We start from the raw sequence: 24,229 nt of genomic DNA, 5'->3' as shown, positions 1-24,229 counted from the left end.
CTTGGGGATGGCCCCCAGGTGCTGGCCACAGGGCTGAGTGCCCTGTACTCTTCACTGCCCCGAAAGATTGAAGTTCCAGGAGATGATTGGCACTGCCTGCGACGGGAGGACTGGCTGGGGGTGCCAGCCCTTGCCCTCTTCATGAGTTCCCTAGAGTTCTGCAATGCAGTCATTCAGGTGGGACTGGGGTTCCCAGGAGGTCTGGCCTTTGGTCATTCTGGGGAGATGGGGTGGGAGGGGGTGCATTCCCTGGAGTTCTGGTTTTCTTTCAGCTTGGGGGTAGGGTGCCTATTTGTATTCTACTATTCTGCTCCCTTCCTGACAATGGTCCCGTTCAAAATCCTCTGTCCTCTCTCTTGCACCCCTACAGGTGGCTCACCCTCTAGTGCAAAAGCAGCTGGTAGATTATATCCATAATGGGTTCCTGGTGCCTGTCATGGGCCCTGCCCTGCACAAGGTGAGAGTCATGGGTGGCAAGGCAGATTAAGGGATTAGGTTGAGGGGTGGTAACCTCAATGCCAGGACCAATGTGGGTGGCAGTGGGCTGGGTACTCCTCCCTTTTTCCCTGTCTGCTCCTGGTACCTCCTTAGAACTTAGGGAAAATGGCTTAGCATATGTGTGGGGAAGCCCTAAATTTCCAAACTTTCCCTTCCTTTGTCCAGACCTCTGTGGAGGAGATGATTGCCAGTACCGCTTATCTGGAACTTTTCCTACGGAGTATTTCAGAGCCTGCCTTGCTCCGTACCTTCCTGCGATTCCTGCTATTACACCGGCATGACACCCACACCATCCTTGACACCCTTGTTGCCCGTATTGGCAGCAACTCCCGGGTATGGCCCCTACCTCTGTCCTGGCTTACCTGGGTGAGCCATCTTCTCTCTCCGACCTTTGTTCTGGGAGGGTGTTCCTGCCCTTCTTTGGCCTTTGTCTCCAGCAATCACTTCAAAGTTAGGTGGCATTTTCTTTCTAGTATTAAACTTTTAACAGTTTTGGGTACAATTTTAATGTGGCCGCCTGCTTTTGTAATATACAAACCTAGGACACAGTTACCTCTTCTGGATGACTTCGGCTGCTCGTCATGGCTGTAGGTTTTGCCATTGTGCGACACTTGTTACGTAGCATTGGCCTGAGGTTCTCTTCAGCTGTGTAGCGCTTTGTGACTTGCTGTGGGTGACTTGAGATCACTTCTTCAGGCTTTGTGTCTGCTTTGATAGGTGATCCAGCTGCTACTAGTATATTTACCTTTTCTTCCCTCTGGATTTGCTGTATTTGAATAGCTATAACTTGGGGCACCCATTTGCCCGCCTACCTACCTTACGTTCCTTCTTCCTGAACATTTTGTTTGAATGTTCACTATGTGTCATACTGTTCTCTGGTACTGAGGATATAATGGTAAGCAGTGATTGCTGACTTCATGGAGCTTCCTTCATAGAAGAGGTAGACAGGTAAACACATAACCAAAATAATTGAAAATTGAGGTCATTGTTATAAAAAACCCAACAAGGTGCTTAGAAAACAGTAGAGTGGTCAAAAAAACCTTTCTGAGGAGATGACATTGAGTTGAGACCTAAAGGTCATGAGGGAGTTAGCCTATTGAAGAGCAAGTGGAAGAACAGTCTAGGCAGAGGGAGCAATGCATGCAAAGTATGTAAGTGGGGAAGAGGAAATGAAATGTACTTGAGGAAATGAAAGACCAGCGTGACTGGAGGTATAGTGAGCAAAGGGGAGAAGGGAAGGAGAGGTGGGTGAGTTCAGATCATGTGTGGCCTTGTAGACCATGGTAAGAAGTTTAGATTTTAACCAATAGAAATGTATATAAAATAGGAGTAAATTGTTTCTAAGTCATAAAGACCTGAAGTCTTTCTGGGGGAGTAAAGCATTAGTTTAGCCATGGACTTCATGGCATTTATTTTGGCTCCATCAGCCATTTTTGTTTCCTTCTTTTATTATAAATAATTGAAGTTCTCTGGGTCCTTGTGTTAAAAATAGAAGTTCTTGGATCACTAAAGGTTCTAGAAAACTGTTCTAGATAACTGAGGTACCTGGTAGTAGGGTTCCAGGTAAGTAAGGTTCCTGGATAGCTATGTTTTGTATAGTTGAGGTTTCTGAAGCTATGTTAGGGTGTGTATGAGATATTCTAGACTGACTCTGATTTGACCAGTGTTCCTGAACCAAGTGTACACTTTAAAATTTGAAAATGACAATAACCATAACAACAGATTCTAGGCTCGGCCTTAGATTTCTTGAGTTATAATCTTTGGGAGTAGGCCCAAGGCATGTGTACTTTTATAATATTCCAAAATGTAATTATGATACATGCCTTGGGTTAAGAATTATTGTCATAAACCGATAGGGAAGAGATGTCAAAGCTTTAATTTTACAAAGGTATTGAAAAAGTTTTATTTCTCATTATGCTGAAGCTCGACCAAGGTCTTAAATCTGTTTGGCCTCATGGAATGTCCTGTTGATGTTTTGGGAATGTTGATTTCCTTCCTAGGGTTGATTTTTCTTCCTGTATTGGGCTCTGTCCATCTTGTTTTTGTCTTAATCTTATCCTAACTTCTTTGATTCTCCCTCAGTGTCTTTAGTCTTTAGCATATATTTCTGTTAGTCTTGCATTTGGTCCCCTGGTCTCAGGAGCCTTTCATGGTTTTGGGGTATTTATTCTTGGCTCTCAATTCTTGGAGGAACCAAATCTCTTCTGATTTCAGGATGCCCATGTTAAACATGCAGGTGCTTTCCTTTCCCCTGTTGGCCCTTTTAAGCTTGATTCTGTTGGCCTGACTTTGTAACTGCTATAGTCTGACTTTTGTGGCTTAAGGTGAATCTTGCTGGCTAGCTAGCCTGAGTATCTGTATTAGTTTCCTATCGCTGTCATAAAAAATTAACCACAAACATAGTGGCTTAAAGCAACGCAAATTTATTATCTTACAGTTCTGTAGGTCATGTATCTGACACGGACCTCACACCACTAAAATCAAAGTGTCAGCAGGGCTGCATCCTTTCTGGAGGCCTAGGAGAAAATCCGTTTCCTTGCTCACTAGGATCATTGGTCGAATTTACTTAATTGTAGTTATAGGACTGAGACTCCTGTTTTCTTGCTGGCTGTCAGCTAAGGACCATTCCCATCTTCTAGAGACCAACTAAATCCTTGGCTTGTGATCCCTTCTTCCATCTTCAAAGGCATCAGTGGTGAATCGAGTCCCTCTCATGCTTCAAATCTCTCTTCTTTTTGACCCAGCTAGAAAAGGTTCTTGGCTTTTAAAGACTCGTGTGATTTGATTGGGTCTATTTGGATAATCCAGGCTACTCTCCCCATCTTAAATTTTTTAATAACCTTAATCATACCTGCAAAGTCCCTTCTGCCGTGTAAGGTAACTTACAGGTTCTGGAGATTAGGACCTGGACATCTTTGAGGGGCCATTTTTTCTACCTACCACACAATCTTTCAGTGAGTCTGAATGTTTTCATTGCTAGTTAAAATGGTCATTTAGGATACACATCCATGCTGTCTAAAATGTGAACTGCTATCTTATCTCTTTCCCACCGTGATTGGCTTGTTTTTGGTTTTGTTTTGTTTTTTTCTTGAATGTATTTATTTATTTATTTATGGCTGTGTTGGGTCTTCATTGCTGTGTGCGGGCTTTCTCTAGGGGCGAGCGAGGGCTCCCCTTCGTTGCGGTGCATGGGCTTCTCATTGCGGTGGCTTCTTTTGTTGTGGAGCACAGGCTCTAGGCACGCAGGTTTCGGTAGTTGTGGCACGTGGGCTCAGTAGTTGTGGCTCGCGGGCTCTAGAGTGCAGGCTCAGTAGTTGTGGTGCGTGGGCTTAGTTGCTCCGTGGCATGTGGGATCTTCCCGGACCAGGGATTGAACCCGTGTCCCCTGCACAGGCTGGCAGATTCTTAACCACTGCACCACCAGGGAAGTCCCATGATTGGCTTTTAACTCCCCCACAGTCATTTAGTTAATGATGAGCAACTAGACTGTGCAGGCAGTGCCCTGGACTAAGACCCAGTAGTTGTCTTCAGGGTGCTCAAGGTATACTTGCCGTAAGGGAAGTATATAGAAGGTGCTTCGGGGATTCATAGGAGTGAGGGAGTGCTTACATGTGTCTGTTCTCTTCATCTAGCCAGAGGTGAGCCACCCTTTTTACTTTTCTAAAACAAAAGGTTTCCCTTGTTCTGGACCCACCTATTTTTTCCTTTTCCTGTCAGCTGCCCTTGAACTTTTCTTTATCCTACCTTCTGAGAGAGACACTGGTGTTGGAGAGGTGACTCAGACTCCATGATCACAGCCCCACCCACTTCCCAGCTGGGACTCTTCCAGGTTCCCTCTGGTTTTTTGTTGGTAGGCATTCAGTTACTATGCTGCTATAGTCCGTTGACAGGCATTCCCTTAGTTATCACGTTGCTGTTGTCTCCTGTTAGTCATTCACTCAGTCCTAGTATTTCCTGGGGTCTCTTCATGGGTATTCATTCCATTTAAGTATTGCTGGTATCTCTGCTGCCAGGTATAAATAGCCAGAGTTTGCTGACATGTGTATGGTCTATAGAAATACATTAAATCTGACATGTGGTTCGTTCCTATCTGTGAATAATGAGGTCTTGACCACAAAGATCATGTGATCATTTATTTAATATTTGAATGATTGTTTTGTGCCAGGCCCTGTGCCATCGTTGCTCCAGGAGAGTTTGGTTGGGCCTGGGGTTGGGGAGGTTTCTATTTGGTAAACATATTGGAGGGTAGAGAGCTCTTATGGTGACTCCCCGCCCCCCCTCCCCCAGCTCTGCATGGTCTCTCTGAGTCTCTTCAGGACCCTACTGAACCTCAGCTGTGAGGATGTCCTGCTGCAGCTGGTTCTCAGGTACCTGCGGGGGCAGGGCTGAGGGATGGCTGACCCTGAACCCTCCGGGCCCTCCGGGCCTTGTGCATGGCTGGGGTGATGGGTTGCATCGGGGTTGCCTGTGTGTGTCCTCTCGAAGCCTGGCTTAGCCATATAGTTCCACTGATGTTCCCTCAAGCCCTGTCCTTCCTTCCTGATCTATCCTGTGTCCCTTTTCTGCTGCTTTCCCAGGTATCTCGTCCCGTGTAACCATGTGATGCTGAGCCAGAAGCCAGCTGTGCGCGACGTGGACCTATATGGACGGGCAGCAGACAAGTTCCTCTCCTTAATCCCACGCTGTTGTCGGCACCGTGCCTCCAGCCCACCTCGTCCAGAGCATGCCTCGTGGGCACGAGGTGGGCCTAGCAGAGAGGCAGGGAGAAGGGAGGACACGACGGGTATGGCCTGGCTTCTGGGGGAGCCTAGCAAGAAGGTGGGAGGAGGGAGGTGGCCGTGGGTGGCATTCCGTCTTTGGGGGGGTTGATGAGGGGTGTTGTAGGGTGGATCCTTAACTCCACCAAAGAAATTTAGCTTCTGAGCAAAGCTGTTCCTTTTCTTCACTCCAGTTGTACTCTTCTATTTCCATTGTTTTTGTGGTGTTGGTGGTAATGAGGAGGGGGTGGTGGATGAGGAAAAGCTTAATTTGAGGGGTGGAGAGTCAGCTGTCTGAATCGGTCCCGTGTTTCTTCTGCTTCATGGCCTTCTCTCTTAGTTACCCAAGGTGTCTCATCCCTCCTCCTGCACCTCTGGCTCTTTGATCTCTCTTATGTTTTTTCCCCTCTGCAGGCCCTGGAAGCCCAAGTGTTGACTCCTCTTCTGTGGTGACGGTACCCCGGGCCTCCACGCCATCTCGTCTGGCCCTCTTCCTGCGACAGCAGAGCCTGGGTGGCTCCGAGTCCCCAGCCCCAGCCCCTCGCTCACCAGGGCTTGCTGCCTCCCCAGCCTCCAGCCCTGGCCGACGGCCCAGCCCTGTGGAGGAGCCCGGTGAGCTGGAAGACAATTACCTGGAGTATCTGCGAGAGGCGCGCCTTGGTGTGGACCGCTGTGTCCAAGCCTGCCGCACCTGGTCTGCCCCCTATGATGGCGAGCGTCCCCCTCCTGAGCCCAGTCCTGTTGGCTCCCGGACTAAGAAACGCAGCCTGCTGCCTGAGGAGGACAGGGACAATGCAGGGGAGGGGGAGGCGGAAGAGCTGGGGAGGGGGGCGCAGGCTCTGGGTGCAAGGGAGGGCCCTGGCCACCTGCCCCCTCCCCAGCTCAATGGGGTGCCAGGACCATGGCCGGAGGGGGCCAAGAAGGTTCGTCGGGTGCCACAGGAGGGAGCTGGGGAACTACTAGAGGGCACCTCCGAGGGTGTGGCAGGACTAGAGAGCTTTGGGCAGGAGCTCCGGGAGCTGGAGGTGGCATTGAGCAATGGGGGCGCCGGCTCCGAGCCCCCTCTAGAGCCTTCACTACCTCTTGAGGAGGAGGAGGCCTACGAAAGCTTCACCTGTCCCCCTGAGCCCCCTGGCCCCTTCCTCAGCAGCCCTTTGCGGACTCTCAACCAGCTGCCAAGCCAGCCCTTCACTGGTAAGCTACTTAGCCTAGGTCTTCTCCTTTGTGTACTCTTTGCATGTTCTCGACATGTTTGTGCTGGTTTCTGAGACTTCTTGCCCATGCCATTCTTGTACTTGCTTAGCTCTTCATCCATTTTGCTTGGGTCCCCTCCAGATACATATCATGTCATACTTGTGTCTCAGTGTCTGTCTGTAGTCTTCCATGCTTGTGCTGGTTTGAGTATTGACTTCTGTCTAAGCCTTGTATGTCTGTCCTTTATGCATGTTCCTCCTCTTCCTCAGTCTGGCCATTTTCTGGGATGTGTGATCAGGATATTCTGTGTTTGGTGTTTCCTGGTGAATCAAAGTAATACATCTGAACCATGTGGAAGACATACGTGCTGTCCTGTATGTGAGGCACCTATAAATCATGCTGTTCCATGTTGTTCCCACCAGTATATCTGTCTGGGTGTTGGGTCTCTTGTCAGCTCTTCTGTGGCCCAGGGTCAGCTCTCTGGTATACTTCTCTTCTTCAGCCCTGGCCTCCTTTCTCCCAGCCTCTTTAGAGAAGGGCTCAGTTTCAAGTTTCTCCTGTTCCCTATCCTTGCACCTTGTTGGTTGTCCTGACTTCTCAGTAAGACTTTCTAAGGGTTTATGGTTAGTGGTAAGAACTGAAGCAGATAGAGTGAAATACCTCTATCTGGGTAAATTAGATCAGTGAAATACCTCTATCAGGGCAAATGACAAAGCATGGCCCTGAGCCCCCCAGCTAAGTTCTTTTGGTCTCTCCAAAAGACCTTGGAGCTAGATCTGGCCTGAGTGGCTGGGTAACTCCTCTTTGTTTTTGTTTGAGAGCCAGCTTTACCCAGCCCAACCCTCACCTGGCTCTTGTTCCTGTTCTACACCCCATGCTGGGGATTGGTGGGGAGGCACTTCTGGGAAGCTGTATAGTGCTTTGGACTAGACATACCTTGAGTTAGCATTCCATCTATGTCTTTGATGCATGTAAATCACTTACTAATGATGCTGGTACATTGTGAGAACTCAGCATGTGGTAGTTTAGGATTATCATCTCTTGGGTGCATGGCAGATACAAGTTGACCAAGGTACCCACATATCTTCCTGTTGTTTGTAGTCAAGTTATCATGCATTGATCAGTACATGTCCTAACTGGGCCTTGCACAGCATCAGGCCTTTTGCTCTGGAGTAATGACAGCTCTCTCTTGCAGACTACAGAAAATATATCTTTTCATTTATTTAGCCTTTGCTCTGCTCTTTTCTGCTCTACACCACTAGAAGGTGGTGTGCAGGTTTTACCACTTTCTTGAAGCGTTAATTGAAGCTCTGTCCTTTTTCTTCTTCTAAACTCATCTGAGCTTTTTCTCTTGCAAAAAAAGTCCCCAGAGATGAGAAGGACAAAGTTATGGGATATCTTAGGACCCTGCTAAGCTAGAGTTGTTTTAGAGCTAAGGCTAGTCATGTGCATGTGGAGTAAGAATGTTCTAGGATCTTTTTCAGGATTCAGTGTCTCTTGCCCTTCATTGTTCTCCTGCCTCAAGCCTTAGTGCAGTTCCTAAGCACACTCCCTCTCCCTGACAAATCCCTGACCAGACAGACTGTGATGGTTCTACAGTCCTATTGTTGGTGATCTGGCTCAGTTGAGGCCAGTTCTCCCAGAAGATCATTCTAATCCCTTCTGCCATCCTCTTTTCCACCAAAGAGTCTGTCCTGAATCAGTTTTCTCTGGCCCTGAACTAAGCTCTTTTTTCCCTGCAGATTCTATTTCACCACCTTGGTTCCCAGCTCCTGAACAGACCTGATTTCTTTTTTGGTTCTCCAAAGATTTCTCCCCTAACTTTAAGTTGACCAATCTAGTCGCCGTCTTTGCCTTCACTATACTTGCTTCTTGCTTTATTTCTGGCTCAGGTCTAGTGTTAGCCTCTGTCTTTTATGTAACCTGATTTCTTCTTTTGGTCTAATCACTTTCTCACTTGTTCTTTCTTCAGTTGTCCTCTTGGGTGAAACTTTTTAAAAAGCTGAGAAATATATAGCTTATGGTTGTTATTGAATACTTATAATTTGCTAGATTTTGGCCTAAATGTTGTGTATCAGTATCTCTTTGATCCTCTTAATAACCTTATGAGGTGGGTGTATTTTCTTATTTTACCAAGTAGGAAACTATGCCTGGAGAGTTTTGATTCATCCAGTAACTTAACTAGTAAACGGTAAAGCTAAAATTTGAACCAAGTCTGTCTGATTCCAGAGCCTGTGGTCTGGCCCTTCAGCTAGAATGTGTATAAAGCTGGCATCTGGACCTCTTGTGGGTCCATGTGGTGTCTGCCATTTTATCTCCTCCAGAATAGGTGGTCACAGGATATTTAAACATGCAAATCATTTTCTGACACAAATAATTTTCATCTAGTGGTGGTGGGGGGGTCTCATTTTGGGGAGGAATGCGTGTGATGTGCATTGTGTTCAGGCCTTGTATCCTTGTGCCCACCCCCCCAGGCCCCTTCATGGCTGTGCTCTTTGCCAAACTCGAGAACATGCTGCAGAACTCCGTCTATGTCAACTTCCTGCTGACGGGGCTGGTGGCCCAGCTGGCCTGTCACCCCCAGCCCCTGCTCCGCTCTTTCCTGCTCAACACCAACATGGTCTTCCAGCCCAGTGTCAAGTCCCTGCTGCAGGTGTGCGATGCATGCATGCATGGGTGCGTCCAGGCTCCATGGTGGGCCAGGCCCGCAGCTGGAGTGGCCCTGGGGGGGCTGGGAATAGGCCCAGTGGGGCTAGAAAGGACTATGTCAGTCTAGAGCCACCCAGAAATGTCATGAAGTTGTGCTTCATAGGTGCTGGGCTCTGTGAAGAATAAGATTGAGAGCTTTGCAGCCTCCCAGGAGGACTTCCCTGCACTGCTATCCAAAGCCAAGAAGTACCTCATTGCCCGTGGCAAGTTGGACTGGACTGAGGGCCCTGCGGCAGGCTCTGCCCCCCGCCGATCTGATTCCCTAGGTGAGGCCTACCCTGCCACCACCTCCCTGTCCTCCCTAGGCAACTAATTAGCTCAGGTTAACTGAGTTTCTTATTAAGGTTGAAGCCTTGTGCCGGGAACTAGGGAGTTGCAGAGAGTAGAGTCTTGATTTTGTCCTCAGGTTTCTGGGCAGAGGAAAAACATAGTTCTGTCCACTGAGAGCCAAACCAACAGTAGCAGCAAAAACTACTCTAGAAGTTGGGGACGGGCAAGGGGACAGAATAGTCTCTAGGTTGAGATATTGTTAAAGCTTGGTAAAGGACATGGCATTTGACATGGGCCTTGAGAGATGGGTAGGACTTGGGTAGGCAAAGGCGTGGGATGGCTTTATTGTTTTGTTCAGGGGACAGCATGAACTGTTTAGTTGGAGCAGGGGATTTGGAAGGTGGTGGAACAGTTGGTAGTAAGGTTGGAAAGATTTGGTCAGAGCAGAAGGTTCTCAGCGTAGAGGTTGGGCTAGGCAGAGGTTGTAAACTTCTAGGCAGTGAGAAACCATTGGAGGTTCTTAGATCTGGGAATGGAGAGATAAGTGTGTTAGTTCATGTGCTAGTTGCACTGGAGCTCGGAGAAAATGAAGTCAGAAGAGCAATTGGGAGGCTTCTGCCATAATGCAGATGTGACCTGTGAGGCTTGAATTAGAATAGTGGAAATAGAAAGGAAGAATTTGAAAAGGTGGAAATGGGAAGGAAGTACTGGTAGAGTCTGGTGAGTGGTTGTGGGGTATAAGGAAGAAGGAAGAGTTAAATATGACCATGATATTCTAAATTTAGATCTTTCATCAGCAAGTATCTGAGCGCTTGCCGTATGTGCTAGGTGTTGTCTTTGATACAGGGGACTCAGGGAGGTACAAGATGTGATCTTTGCTTTCAAAAAGCTGATAGTCTAGATAGTGACTAGAGGATTGTCATAACTGAGGGAGCAAGGTCCCAAAGGTGGTGGAAGTAAGTGGGATCCAGAGCACAGGAAAGTCTTTTTCCCCCTTTGAGGCAAATGAGGAGAGATCAAAGGAGGAAGTGTTATGTACAAGTGGAGTTTTGAGGTGTGGAGGGAAATTTTAGGGAGTTGAAGTCATCCTTTATTTGCTAATTGAAGTAGGAGGCAAAATAATATGCTGAGCAAGAGAGCAGAGGTGAGATGGGGGCTTAAGGAGGAAAGTGTATAGGTTGGGAAGAGGGTACCAGAAGGCTTATTATATAGCTGTGAAGGCCCAGCTGAAGTTCCTTAGCATGATTTCCTCATGGTCCAGTACCAGGAATTATTTCTTGCTTCCATAGTCCTGGTACTGTGTTCACTGTGGAGGGCCCGGGGATATAGAGGTAAATAAGACAGAGTCCAAGCCCTTGAACTCACAGATTAATGTATGAGGTAGAAGACATGAGAACAAGTTATTAAAATGCAGTGTGATAGGGCAGTAAAATGGGAAGTTAGTGGAGGGCAAATTAGAGGAGAGGTAGGCATGGGGAAATTAGGCTAAGGATGAAAACATTGAGGAAGGCAAAATTAAGGCAGAAGGGGCTACAGAGGCATGAAAGGAGCCTGGAGGGTTCCAGGAGGAGCACATAGGTGTGGATGCCAAAGCAGGGAGAGTTTCTAGAAGAGGTGAGGAAGTGTGTAGAGAGTTTCTAGAAGAGGTGGGAGGAAGTGTGTGAACCTGGTTGCAAAGGGATCTGAACGCCAAATCTAATATATCTGTTTAGCATATCTCTGTAGCCATTATTAGAGGTCGAGAATGGGAATGGTATCATGATCTAGAGACTAGATCCCTAGAGTCTAGGCCTTAGGTCTTGGACAGGGCCAAGAACAGATCCAGAGCCAGCAATCTAGGAGGAAGGAAATGAGAGAAGAGAAGGCAGTATTTTAAATGGTTCATTTGAGTCTAAGCTGACATAAAGTTGTCTGGCCACAACCAGTGGGAGGATGGCTTTGGTGGATGTAGGAGAGGGATTGGTGGAAGGCCAAGTGGTGGCACAGGAGAGCAGATCTTGGAGGGACAGTGGTGTGTGACAGATCTGATAAAGCCACTGAACTATGAGTGCATATATAGCACCTGTGGGTATTGAAGGAGCAGGGGATGTGGGTGCCGTGTTATAGATAGGCAGGGGGAAGGAGGAAATGTTCGACTCTAGTACAGGAGGGTGCTGGGCAGCAAGAATAAGGGCATGTTACAGACTGAGGAGAAAGAGCTTGGTGATGGTAGAAGAGTGATTGGGAAGGGAGGCGCAGTAAGAGAACCCCTCACGGTGAAGGGGCCTGGAGAAGGGAGGGGTCTTGTCTGGGAACGAAGTGTCTGAAGGGTTGACTGCCTAAAGACTGAGCATGGTGGTTGGCTGGTGGGGAGGCTGGGTAGAGGGAAGGAGGCTGGGCAGGCAGCACTCTGGTGTTAAGAGTTCTAGTGGAGAGGTCCGTGCCCCTGGGGGAGTGGGGGTGCGTGGGGAGGGGAGTCTCCTCTCCCAGGCCAGGGGACTTTGCCTGACGCCAGCAGCTTCACGACACTCCTGTTTGTTCCCAGTGAAGAGCCGGAGGCCGTCCTTGGGGGAGTTGCTCCTGCGGCATGCACACAGTCCAACCAGGGCTCGGCAGGCAGCACAAATGGTTCTTCAGCCTGGGAGAGACGGCGCAGGACTTGGCCTAGGTGGGGGCTCCCCTGGGGCATCAACGCCGGTCCTACCCCCCCGGGGTGGGGCCCCTGACCGCCAAGGTGAGGCTCTGCGAGTCAAGAATGCTGTCTACTGTGCAGTCATTTTCCCTGAGTTTCTCAAGGAGTTGGCTGCCATCTCCCAGGCCCACGCTGTCACCTCGCCTTTCTTGTTGGATACTTCAGAGGAGGGATCTGGCCCTCCCATCTCAGGCTTCGGGCCCCTCAATCCTTAACTTTCTTCCATGGACAATCAGGGCCTTGAGTGGCCTGTGCTGGGGCCAGGGTGTAGGCTCCTTTTTATGTTTGGAGGCAGTGGCAAGAGGACTTTTTAATTTATTTCCGATGAATGTTTTCTGGAGAACTTGTTGCAATATGTATAAAAGGGAAATCTCTATTCTGTGCTCATTCTTCTTTCCCACCCTTTTTCTGTAGGGCTGGGGCCCCAAGAAAGTTGTACATGGATGGGGAAGTGGTCAGGGTGTTTTCTCTCTGGCGAGGACACGATGCCAAGGTTTCGAGGTACTTCTTATGCCTTTAGAGGGTGAGGGGACATGAAGCCTGGGGAAAAAGGTTGGGACTTTCCTCCTCCAGACTCCTACAGGAAGAAGCACGATGGGCCCAGGATGGTGTGGGGGAGCAGCAGCTGATGTTTATTGGGGACCAGTGTCCCTATGTCAGGTCTTGGGGGCCTGGCCCCCTGCATCTCTCGCCTCAGCTTTATTCGTCGCTGTCGAACTCCGAGGACAGACCCTGCAGCAGGGGCAGGGACATGGAGTGCTGCTCGGGGTCCCCGGGTCCCCCACCCTGGGCTCCTGGTGCGGGGCTTCGGGGGCTGAAGAGCCAGTTCTCTGCCAGGGTTGGGGATAGCCACAGCTTGACTCATGCCCTCGTCTTTCTGCCGCCCTGGTCCCTCCCTCTGGTCTTCTGTGCTGTACCCACCCCCTCACCAGGACCACGCTTCCATCTCGCCCTCCCCTGGCTCCCTCACTCCATCCCCCTCACCAGGGTCCAGTGTGGAGTTATGGGTGCCCCACACACTCCTGGGCTCTACACCCCACGCCCTTTCCCTCCACCTTATCCCATCCCTCTCATCTTTATTTCCCCTCGCAGTACCTGACAGCATCTGGGGCCCCCTTCGGAAGGGGTTTCGGCCCTTGTAGGAGAATCTGGGTGGTCTGCCCTCTGGCCCTTCCTGGGGAGGTGGTGAAGGTGGGGCTGGGCCAGGTGAGGGCACATCAGCAGCTTCGGGGACATCAGCAGGGGCTGACGTGGGGGCCGGAGGTGGCATGATGCTGAGGTCGGGTCTGACCCAACTGGCCCCATGGGGCAGTGGGTCTTTGATCAGGGGCTTCTGTGGTCCCAGCACTCCCTTGGGCTGCAGTGAAAACTTGAGGCAGGAGAAGGCAATAGGCAGTGACCGCTGTAACCAGAGCAGTTGGGGCTCACGGGCTGTAGGCAGCAGCCCCAGCTGTAGCCAGGAACAGGAGAAGACCTGGTAGATGATGTAGATGCTGTGGGTGTTTCGGAGCCAGGGAAGAGTCTGCTGTAGGCTCACCTGCCCTGGTGGCAGCAGCAGGAAGGCCACCTTCTTGTGCAGGCCACCCATACGTAAGCGGATCCGGCAGGGCTGCCCATCCAACAGTCGCATTTCTTCATAGGCTGTCTCTGCCCGGCCATTTGGTGAGTATTCTCTAGTGCAGTGGGCAAAGGCACCTTCAGAGCCTGCCTGCTCCAGGAGGTTCGGTAGTGGCCCCACTGGTTGTAGTGCCCGCCGGCCCTGCCGTCCTGGCAGAGCCAGGCGGGTGTGGGCTGGGCGGGGCTGTTTCACTAGCACACCCAGTAGGTCAAAGCAGGCTGCATCCGACAGGAAAGGTACTGCCACTACATTGGGTCCAAAGCGCTCCTCTATAACCTGCAGGTGGCCAGTTTATAGGTCAGGGACTGAGTTAGGGTCAGAGTTAGGAGTTACCTGGTAGCCTACTCTAGCTTGACCCTCCCACTGTCACTACACAATGTGCTCAAACTGTTGTGCTTCCTGCTTGTCTCCCAGTTCTCCCCTCTAGCAAAACCTGAATGTCTGCTATGTGCCAGACTCTGCTAGATACTGGGAATGCAATAAAAAATGAGACTTTGTTCTTGTCCTGATATAGCTCAGAGAGCAAGCTGTGGAGCAGATGAGATGTGATTTAACAGCCTTTGTCTTTGATAGAAGAGGATCAAGGATACTGTCTAGGTGGTAATGCTTTAACTCTGAAGGAATTAGCCAGGTAGGAGAATGGTCAATCCAGGCAGAGGGAACAGCCAGTGAAAAAACTTGAACTTACAAACTAAGAGGGGCATAGTCAGGAAAGTATAATTTCATATTACTTAAGTGTAGGGTGTGGAGAGGGACAAGCACACAGGAGCTTGATTATTCAAGGCCTTGTGTGTATGCTAAGTGATGGGACTTTTATCCTGAGGACAGTGGGAAGCCACTTGAAGGGCTCTGGTTAGGAGGGGCACAATTCAGATAGGCATTTTAGAAAGTTAATTTTGAATAGGAAGGCATAAAATAAAGAGGGGTAGAAAAAGTCAGTTAAGAGTATTGTAAAATTCCAGGCAAGACATGGTGAGGCCCTGAACTAAAATAATGGGGGAAGGTATTTAGGTTATAGAATTAGTAGAACTTGGTCACTTAAGGGGTGTGGGAAAAGGCATCCTCAAGGATTAGGGTTAGATGGGTGATGTCATTAACCAAGAGTGGTTACACAGAAATAGGTTTGGAAGTCCACACCGTGTCTATAACATCTTAGTATACACCTTCTGCCCGAGCTGTAGAGGATAGTTCTTTTAGGGATTTGAGGCCTCATCTTTGTAATGCTAGTTCCAGTAGGCTTTCACAGATTACAGTTCCTCTTGGTTTTGTCCTTCTGGCCTTTTTGTGCTTGGTAACCCAGTTCTGGAAAATTTAATTTCATGACCAACTGGGAAGCCCTGTAAGATCCTCTCTCGTAATTGTACTTAGGTATGATCTTGACTCATTCAAGATATTGTTGGCTGAGACTTCTGGCTCTGTGTTCTGCTGAGGAGCATACACAGTTCCCTCTTTGGGCCCCTTTCATGTTAGAGTCCTATTCTTAAAATGCTGTGTGCTCTACTTCCCTCCGCCAGACCCCCAATCCTATATGTCTGTGCCCCTGCTGATGGCATTGCCCACTTTACTGGCTTTCTTGTAGAATTCACCAATGGTCCCTTAAGGTTGATCTGCTTTTTGCTACGTAAAGCTGTTTTGGAAGTGCTGCCCCCCAGCGTAAGAGGGGCGTAGCTATTTGTGTCTGGACTTTACACAAGCTGAGATAGCTTGTCACTACTGTCTTGTCACCTAGCCAAGGAAATAACTGGTGCTCTTCGTTGATCTGCATGGAAGAATTTCCTATCATTCCTTCTCCTTTGTTTCACTAAGATATGGGACATTTAACTTTTGGGTGGGGGCATAGGTCTGAAGAACAGGACCCTGAGAAGAACAGTTGGATTTCCAGGGGTGAGAGCAGAGCAATGGTGGGTTAGCATTTTTGTATAGAATGCTCTGCCTCGTGACAGTGAAAGCATAATCATCAAATATAACCTCAGAATCCCAGCCTAGCTGCTCCTTTGGTGCCTAGGATTCTGTACAAATGAGACGAATTGGAGTGTCTCCAGGAGAGGTCCCTCTAACAGGAGTGTGATGTTTCTTATGGTCTAAATTTCTGCTAAAAGGTGATTAAGCTGGAAACTCTGTTTCAGAATATAGACATGAATTTGCCATGGAAGTTTATTAGGCCCTTATTCTTACCCTGAGGGCCCCAGTGGTTATCCTAAAGCAGGAAAAATAAAGCACTCAACTCTATGCTAGGGTGAACGTGTTCTTGGCAGTCGCCATTTGAGACCACTGCCTGCTTCCACTGCGCTTCTGGGTAGAAGTTCTGAGGACTTAGAGGCCTGCAAATTCAGCTCTCCCCGGGGCAGCCCAGGAAAGTGATGGTGGAAGATTATCTTCCTGGAGGTACCTTGGCTGGTTTGAATTCTGAATAGGGAGCCCTTGAGCCACATTCTGTTTTTCTACAAAGTGCCCAGTAAATCAGCAGTTCTGGAGGAGGAAACCAGGTTACTCAAAGGTGTCCTACTTCTTGAACTTGTCACATACTACCAGTGATTTATCCTGAATGTCCCTACCCTGACTTTTCCTGGCAATTTTCCATTTAAATAGGACAGGGAGTTTTTCTGATACTCAGAGATGGTGTAGCTTTTTAATAGTTAAAGACCTCATTTACTTCACCCTAATTCTGATTGAGCTAGTCCAGGACCAACCTCTAACGCTGCTGAAACTAGTTGCCCTCATTCTTGGGAGGACCTTGGCTCTTCTCTTTCTGCTTCCTTGGGAAGCTGACCTTTGTGGCGAGCTGCTACTCCATTGCAAATGGGAGCTACGTGCCATTAAGGCTGCTTTGAGTTTGGTACAGGCACTGCTTTAAGATGATTATTTTAAACTTGGTGGGCTGCTTTCTGCAAATGCTTTAAATTCACTCTCCTTCAGATAGCCTGACCAGAACCTGATCCCTAAATTCTCTAATATCAAAAATTAGTGGCCATCTAGATTTTGTGGGATTTTCTGGACACCAGCAACTCAGAGCTGAGATCTGCCTGCTCCTGGAAATCTGTTTATTTGGCTCAAGACCCAAATTTCTCATTCTGTGGAAGTTAAGCTGGAGGGAGTGTCTGTGAAGAGGTCAAAGGTAAAGTTCAGGTTCTTTAGAAAATGTAAAAGGCCTTTCACCGTCAGCCCCTATACCTCTTCTTCCTCATTTTCACCACTAACTCTTTGAACCCTGTTCTAGAGGACTATTTGTAGTTCACTAATTTACATTTTTCTTTTTTTCTCTCTTGGCTTTTGCATATATTCTGCCTTTAACTAGTACACTGTTCACTCTCACACACCCCCTGCCCCTTGCTCATTAGGTGTTTATTAAGCACCCTTTATATGCCAGGTATTCCTCTTCCCTCCATGTGAATAACTCCTATATGCCAAACTAGAATGTACTCACTCCAGGAAGCCTTCCTGACCTCCTAAGTCTACCCCTGACTTAGCACTTCTCTTTTCTGCTCTCATAGCTCCCTATCCATTGTCTTTCAAGGAACCTTTCTTACTGTTTTTGCAATTGTAATTAAATTGGACACTCTGTGCAAAGAACTTCGTGCAGTGCCTCACATATAAGCCAGCACTGAGTAAATGTTAGTTATTATTGTCTTTAGGCTTCCAACTCCTTCCAACTCATAAACTGCTCAGACCCATCTAGGTCACACTTTGTTACTTCCTCTTTAGCCCTCTTTACCTACCTTATCTTTGATGAGGGTCCAGGTAGCATCAGCTTCATCCAGTGTCAGCAGGTGAGGGGTACCAACCAACATGATGGGGTGTGGGAGGGGTTAGGCAGGGCAGTAGCTGCTGCAGAAACCCCAAGCTGCCCATGGAGGTGAGGCCCTAGGCCCTGGACTCTGACCTACTACAGCATGAGGTCATAGAGGTCCTGCCGGGTGTTGGGGCCTTGGGTGGGGGGAGGGCAGTCGCTTTCATAGCCTCACTGTACCCACAGCCTGAGTCCATACTCTTTAGTCACCTATTCATTCTCGTGCTTTAGGGGAGGTAGATGAGGTATCCATTAGGGTGTGTTTGTATATGTCTCTCTGTGTGTGTATGTGTGTGTGTGTGTGTGTGTGTGTGTGTGTGTGTAGTTCTTGGTCTGAATTCTTTAAGGAAACAGTATCAGGCCTTTCCTCCTTTAAGCAATTTGCTATGCTATCTTGTCAGTTGCAGATGACTTCTTTGTGAGGTTGGATTGGGGTCCTGAAGGACATGGGAGAAGCATAGATCAGGACTTAAACTGAGAACAAAGCAGTGGCGCTCAACCTCGGCCATACTTTGGAATTACCTGGAAGCTTTAAAAATTACTGGTACTTGGATCATACTCCCAGAAATTCTGGTTTAATTGGTCTGGAGTATGCCTGGGCATCAGGATTTCTAAAAGCTCCCCAGGCAATTCTCATGTGCAGCCTAGGTTGAAACTCATTATTAATGAGTGGGTTACAATTGCAATGAGAACCAGGTGTGTGTAGGAGGGTGCCATGCTGAGTGGTGACAATGTGGAGGATAAGAATCGAATTGGGATAATGTTGCCTTAGTAACTGGAGAGAACTTTCAGGAAGCCAAAATTACCCAGCTAAATTTAAGGAAATTTTTCTTTATCCTCTACTTCCTTTCCAAGGCTGCTTTGTATCTAGTGGGTACTCTTCCTTTATGGCCCTAATCTATGTGTGGTTTTCACTTGTGTCTCCATCCAGAGATCTCAACCTGGTGTTTTGCTGGAGAAGAAGAGTGGTTTTTCTTTGGAGAAGAACCACTCTAGAGAGTCCTTCTAGTAGCTGCTTTCCCACTCCACTCCTGTGTGCCCACGAAGACTCCTTGTGTGTGGGGAGCATTCTCCCCTATCCTTGCCCAGCATGTAGAGTCATCCCACAAAGTGGGCCATTGTCTGAGGTGCCATGAGTATGGAGCACTGGGAAGGGTCCTACCGTGGTGGGAGAGAGTGTTACCAAGAAAAGTTTCTTAAAGGTGAGGTGACTGGCCCCAGGAGAGGGCCGGTCTTCCTAGAGAGCTGAGAGTGTGGGTATCAGGTCTTTGAGCAAAGGTTTGGCAAGTGAGCATGGGCCTGTGCTCCAGGAGAGGAATTAATATTCAAATATTTGTTGAAATTGAATGTATTAGGGGATATTCCAAACACTTTGAATGCATTATCTTAGTTAATCCTTTTAGTAACTTCTTGAAGTAGGAACTATCATTTCCCCATTTTACAAGTGAATTAACAGGCTCAGAGAGGTTAAATGAATTAGTGCAAGGCATACAGTGAGTTAATGGAGGATCTGGGATTCAAATCTGCGTCTGCCTGATTCCAGCTTTAACCATTAACCGGTAGTTCCTTTTGGTGAAGGGAGAGATCAACACGTCCCTTCTGCTTGCCTCAGTGTGGTGGGAGGGGTGTGTGCCAGGTGGAAGTACAGTGTGATGTGGTGACAAGGAAATGGGCAGGATGAGAGGAGAGCCGCAATAGACCAAACCGGAAACCCCAAGCTTCTTGTTACGTGAAACCAAGTCTCTTCCTCCTACTGCCCCTTTAGCACATTTTTTATTATTGTTGACAAGGAGAGGTCACCTGGTATAGTACAACTGGCACCTCTGTTCCCTCAGAAAGGAATTCTGAGTGAGGTAGACAGAGACAAGGACAAGAGACACAGACGTGGGGCAAAACTGACCAACAGTGCAAGGAGACAGATGCAGAGGGACGGAGACGTTGAGAGCTGTTGAGAGACAGAGGCAGAGAGTGATGCACATCTGTATCCTGAAGGGGGTCCAGAATGAGAAGGGGGTGGTTGAAGTAGGGGTGCAAGGATGGTGAGCTGTCGGTGAAATCAGATGAGGCTCTCTTTCAGATTTTTGTTCATAGAGGGAGCTCGGAGGGGAAATTGGGTACTGTTGAACTCCTCGACCAGAAGCCCATACCTCTGTTTTCTGTCTTTTGCGGTCTGAGTACCATGATTCTCTAGGCTCCCTAAATTCCATCCTGCCCTACTCTGAGTAAGTCTGCCTTTCCTTTCAGCTCACAGAGTCTGAGACTGAAAGTTGGTGAAGGAAAACCCATGAGAGCTGAGTTCTGGGTGGAGCTGATGAGCCCATAGGCCTGGGCTCTTTGGGCCGTATCCTGTTCATGGGTTTTGCCACCACGGTAGCACGTTCTGGGGTCTCCCTGGGAAAAAAGGCACAGCTTAATCAGCATACCTGAGGAGTGACCAGAGTGGAGAGCACGAGGGAAACAAACAGGTAGGGGCTGTTATCCAGAGAACATGCCGCGCTCTGCAAGAGCCTCCAGGGCAGTATAGAATAGTTTGGATAGCAAAGACCTCAGAGGGATCAGGAGCCCTAACAAGTCTCTTCACTTCTCTCAGGCTACAGGGATAATCCTACAGGTCCCTAGTCGCTTATTTGAAACCTTTTGGGACGGATGTGTTTTGGAATTCAGAATTTTTCAGGTTTTAGAAAGGGAATATTGTGCCTTTATGATATATAAAGGAATACCCCAGTGAGATTGAGGGCAGTGCCCTGTCATCAAACCCATCAATATTTCTGTAGCTAAATGTATGAATATTCACACTAAGTGAAATAAATAGTATAAATATGATCATGATGGGTCAGGCCAGATTTGGGGTCAAAGTTATGAAAAAACTATTGTTTCTTCAGAGATGTTTTATTTTGTAATTATAGGTAAGGGATTATGGGCTTATAATTGTTCTCAGGTTGTTGAGAGGAGTAGGAGTGCCGGAAAAGCCTTCTAAACACACCGCATGCTAGGTATGTATGCAATCTCAATCCAAAACAAAATATAAATGTCTGAGGGGGTGGACTTTTGGCTTAACAGTGAACAATGTACTGCTTTGGACTCAGCTGCTTTGGGAGTTGTGCACAACCACGGAGTGAAGGTGCCTTAGCAGAGAGGCTTCCTGTGGTGGGAGGGAGACAGAACTCACTGCTTTTGAACATCAGCTGCACATGATTTCCCTTTTCACGTACCAGAGGTGAAAGACAAAAAATGGTGTGTGTGTGTAGGTGTGACACATGACTGTCACGCATTTCTTTATATTTCTTTATAATAATGTTGTAATAAATATCTTACTGCATACATCTTTGTTCACATCTCTAATTATTTTGTCAGGATAGATTTATTGAGGAGGAATCACTAAGAGAAGGATGTGTACATCTTAAAGACTCATGACCCATTAGGATTAGAATTTTGTCACAATTATCTGTAAAATCATTGCCTGGAGGGCTTTTTAACTTAGAACTTCATGAAAAAGATTAGCCTTGAGAATGACTGAGCCCACACTTTGGTTGAGGAGAACTGTAGATTTCCTCCTCATCCACTTGGCTTCAGCATTAACACCTCTGAAAATCACACTGAGCTCCTGGGCTATCTCTTTAGTTCCTTGTTAATGAGGACCTGGTGAGACCCCATGTGGCTCTGGAGACGGCATCACTTGCTTTTTTGGATCTGCAGCCCTCCTGTGTGATATCCCATGGTGCTTGGTCCAGCTGTCTGAGTGGTCCAGATTGTACTGGGCTTCAGGTCTTAATGGCTAACTCTAATACCCACGGTTATGATCGTTTTCCCAGAGAGCTTGGGTCTGCCTGTGCAGCCCATAGCTTTCTCTGACCTCATAACAGTGGCTCCCTGCCTTTTGTCTGAGAATATTCTCATTCTGGATTTTATGCTGGCATGAAAGATTGTTTTGTGCAATGTCCTTGCAGTGTGGAGTCTTTTAGCAGAAAGTGAATCCCATGTTGGGCAATACCACGACACTTCCTGTTTAATATCTCTGTTCTCTGGAAGCCACAGCAGTGTGAAATATTCCTGTTTCATCATATTGCACCAGCATCGTGTGCTACTCGTGATGTTGGCCAGAACAAATGGGGGTTCTATTTGATGAGGATTTTATTTGAGAATTCTACATTCTGGCTCAGGATGCACAGAAGGGCAGACTGGTAAGAGACCATAATGACTCGACCTCAGGCAATCAGGTGAAATATTAAATACAACGATTTTCTGGGATATCAAAATTGCTTTCAGTTGGAACCCTGGCCCCTGAAGCTGCAGGCCCAGGGAGAGACGTTGTAGCCATTAACTCCCGAGACTTTGGCAGCACAGTGAGGGTAGGGGGAATAGTGATTACACATGAGACCAAGAAGATTCTCTGAACTGAATATGTCTTAAGGATCAGGGTCTTAGACAAATTTGGGACTCCGGGGCACATTATCCGGATTCTCAGAAGGTGGGGAATAAGCCTGTTTAGCTCCTTCCCTAAGGACAGACTGAAAACAGCATCTGGCTCCAGGCATAGAGGGCTGTGATCCCAGACAGGTACCCAAGCACTTGCCTCCAGAGGCAGTGTCAGTCTTCCCAGGCTCCCGGGTCCAGGATCTGTAGAGGAGCTTTTGTGTGGGGACAGGGGCAGACTTAGGTTAAAATGATGGGGCAGAGTAGGCGGAGGAGGAGGAGGGTAGTCTTTAAGTTAAATCGTGTGTACTGTGATCCCATGATAATTCCCTGGTCCCTCTTCTTATTTTCTCTGCATGGTAACATGTGGTAGCCTGTCTCCTGCCTCCTCCGAAGCAGAATGCATGGCTAGGCCAATCTACATATGCCAGTGGTACACACAGTAGAGCCTTCACAGCAAGTATCTGTTGAGTGATTATCACAGTCATAGGCAGACCATGGGACAAAGATGACATAATCCATACCTCCAGACCCCAGACTCCTCTGAATGTCCCCCCACTTCCACCCCCAGCCTCCGTTGTTTTCACTGCCTATTAGAACTGGCTTTTTCTGAATGCGAAGGTTTCTAGGAGCTGGTCGCTGATCTGCTTGGTGCGGGCCACGTAGATGAGCGGGTTGAGGGCAGATGGTAGCAGCAAATAGTTGTTAGAAAGAAGGATGTGCATGGGCTTTGGGATGGTGTGACGACCAAAGAGGCGTGTGAGGTATGAGAAGAGACCAGGCATGTGGAAGGCCAGAATGACACAGATGTGGGAACTCCATGTACCAAAGGCCTTGGCACGGGCTTCCTGGGTAGGCAGCCGCAGCACAGCGTGGGCAACGAGCCCATAAGAGCCCGAGATGCCTAGAATATCTACACCTGACACGGCCAATGAAAGCGCCAGCCCATACGAGTTGCTGGCCCGAGTGTTACCCCCGACCAGTGTCCACCACTGCCATGTGTGCACAGTAGGCGTGGTCTATGGTCTTGGCTCGGAAGTGCCCAAATCGTGCAACCAGCAGAGGGAAAGGCACGACAACTGCCACAGCTTTCAGTGCCAGCGCCAGGGCTGCATAGCCCACGTGGGCTTTGGTGACTAGGACGGGGTAGTGCAGTGGACGCCCTACTGCCACAGCATGATCACAGGCCATGGCCAACAGTACACCAGATTCCATGGCCATCAGTGCATGAACAAAGAACATCTGGACCAGGCAGGCAACGTATGGCACAGGCTGGGGCCCAAGCCACAGCACAGCCAACAGCCCTGGAGCAATAGATGTGGCTAAACCCAGGTCTGTGGCTGCCAGGGTGGCCAGGAGCAGAAACATGGGCTTGTGCAATGTGGAGTCTATCTCCACCACTGCCAGCAGTGCTCCGTTGCCCAGCAGGGAAAGCAGATACATGGGCCCAAAGACCAGTGTCAGCCAGGCCTGGGCAACCCCTAACTCTGGAATGCCAGGCAGTATGAAGAAGGTTGGGCGTGAGAAGGTGGAGTTGGACTGTGGAGCTTCTGCCATCCTGTGGGGTCAAAGCTTTAGGGCTCATGGGGGCATCACTCCTGATAGGGGAAGGACAAAGGGAGAGATTTGGGGGGGTGTCGCAGTGGCACAGATCCATCCAGGTATGTGTAGGAGTGGTGCAGGGCTGGGAGGATTGCAGTGTTACAACCTTTGATTGGGGTTTTGGATGGATAATCCAGGTCACAACCCTAGCTAGGATGGGAGAATCCTTGTGCCTGAAAGTCCATGAGTATTGCAGGGGGAGTAATGGGAGACAGTGGTAGTGACAGTGGTGTCACTGCTGCAGTGGCTAGTATAACTGGAGCCCTCCATTTGGAGCTCAGCTGAGCGTGGAGTGGAGATGAATGTTTGTCTTCCTAAGGGTCCAAGTAGGTGGGGAGAAAGCCAGTGCTGGGTGGGGATCAGGCCTCAGGCTGGTTTTGTCCCTGACTGTGTATCCTTAAGCAGAACTCCTGGGCCTCAGCTTCCTCAGCTCTCCAGTGGGAGTGAGCACAATGATCTTAAGTGTTGCCCAGCTTTAACATTCTGGGCACCAACCCCACAAGAAGAAAGAAGGAGAGTAGAGAGAAAGGCAGAAACAGGAGGAGGAGGCAGATGGGACCTGGAGTGAAGGCTGATGTGACAGGAGACAACCTGGTGGGTTTTTGGGGTGTGGGATGCTTATTTTATTCTTAACTTGATGCTGAAGTAGTGAACTTGAACATGGGCTGGAGAATTGATGCTGGGCCTGGGAAGCAATGGAGAAAGAGATG

At 48.5% G+C, this 24,229-nt stretch overlaps 3 protein-coding genes across 11 annotated transcripts in view; 1 reads left to right on the top strand and 2 right to left on the bottom strand.

Annotated features, from left to right (window-relative positions):
* Nucleotides 1-20,825, top strand: part of FHIP1B (FHF complex subunit HOOK interacting protein 1B) — a 29,869-nt gene extending 9,044 nt beyond the window's left edge. The window contains exons 4-14 of one of the 9 annotated variants that reach the window (XM_059930948.1): nt 19-177; nt 371-457; nt 664-864; nt 4,786-4,865; nt 5,076-5,281; nt 5,670-6,449; nt 8,924-9,102; nt 9,262-9,424; nt 11,953-12,141; nt 12,514-12,600; nt 18,436-20,825. In XM_059930948.1, coding sequence (XP_059786931.1) covers nt 19-177; nt 371-457; nt 664-864; nt 4,786-4,865; nt 5,076-5,281; nt 5,670-6,449; nt 8,924-9,102; nt 9,262-9,424; nt 11,953-12,141; nt 12,514-12,600; nt 18,436-18,500 — 2,196 coding nt within the window. In that variant the 3' untranslated portion in view covers nt 18,501-20,825. Of the gene's footprint in view, nt 1-18; nt 178-370; nt 458-663; nt 865-4,785; nt 4,866-5,075; nt 5,282-5,669; nt 6,450-8,923; nt 9,126-9,261; nt 9,425-11,952; nt 12,476-12,513; nt 12,601-18,435 lie in introns of those variants that run through there. The other 8 variants (XM_059930952.1, XM_059930951.1, XM_059930955.1 and 5 more) reach the window with 8 other exon arrangements.
* On the bottom strand, nt 12,799-17,505 carry C8H11orf42 (chromosome 8 C11orf42 homolog). Its single transcript, XM_059930956.1, has 3 exons — nt 17,434-17,505; nt 13,195-13,993; nt 12,799-12,929 (listed from the first exon to the last, which is right to left on the bottom strand). The coding sequence occupies exons 1-3, from the start codon at nt 17,503-17,505 to the stop codon at nt 12,799-12,801; spliced, it is 1,002 nt and encodes a 333-aa protein (XP_059786939.1).
* Nucleotides 20,826-22,510: 1,685 nt separating the features above from the next.
* On the bottom strand, nt 22,511-23,486 carry LOC132369827 (olfactory receptor 52W1). The gene is given in 2 exon segments (XM_059929513.1): nt 22,511-22,900; nt 22,902-23,486. Coding segments are annotated over 2 exon segments (963 nt in total). The 5' UTR covers nt 23,475-23,486.
* Nucleotides 23,487-24,229: the final 743 nt, after the last annotated feature.

Source organism: Balaenoptera ricei, chromosome 8 (genome assembly GCF_028023285.1).
Source record: "Balaenoptera ricei isolate mBalRic1 chromosome 8, mBalRic1.hap2, whole genome shotgun sequence".
NCBI lineage: Eukaryota > Metazoa > Chordata > Mammalia > Artiodactyla > Balaenopteridae > Balaenoptera > Balaenoptera ricei.
The sequence above is the reverse complement of the archived record's forward strand: the minus strand, read 5'-3'. Positions and strand labels throughout refer to the sequence as shown.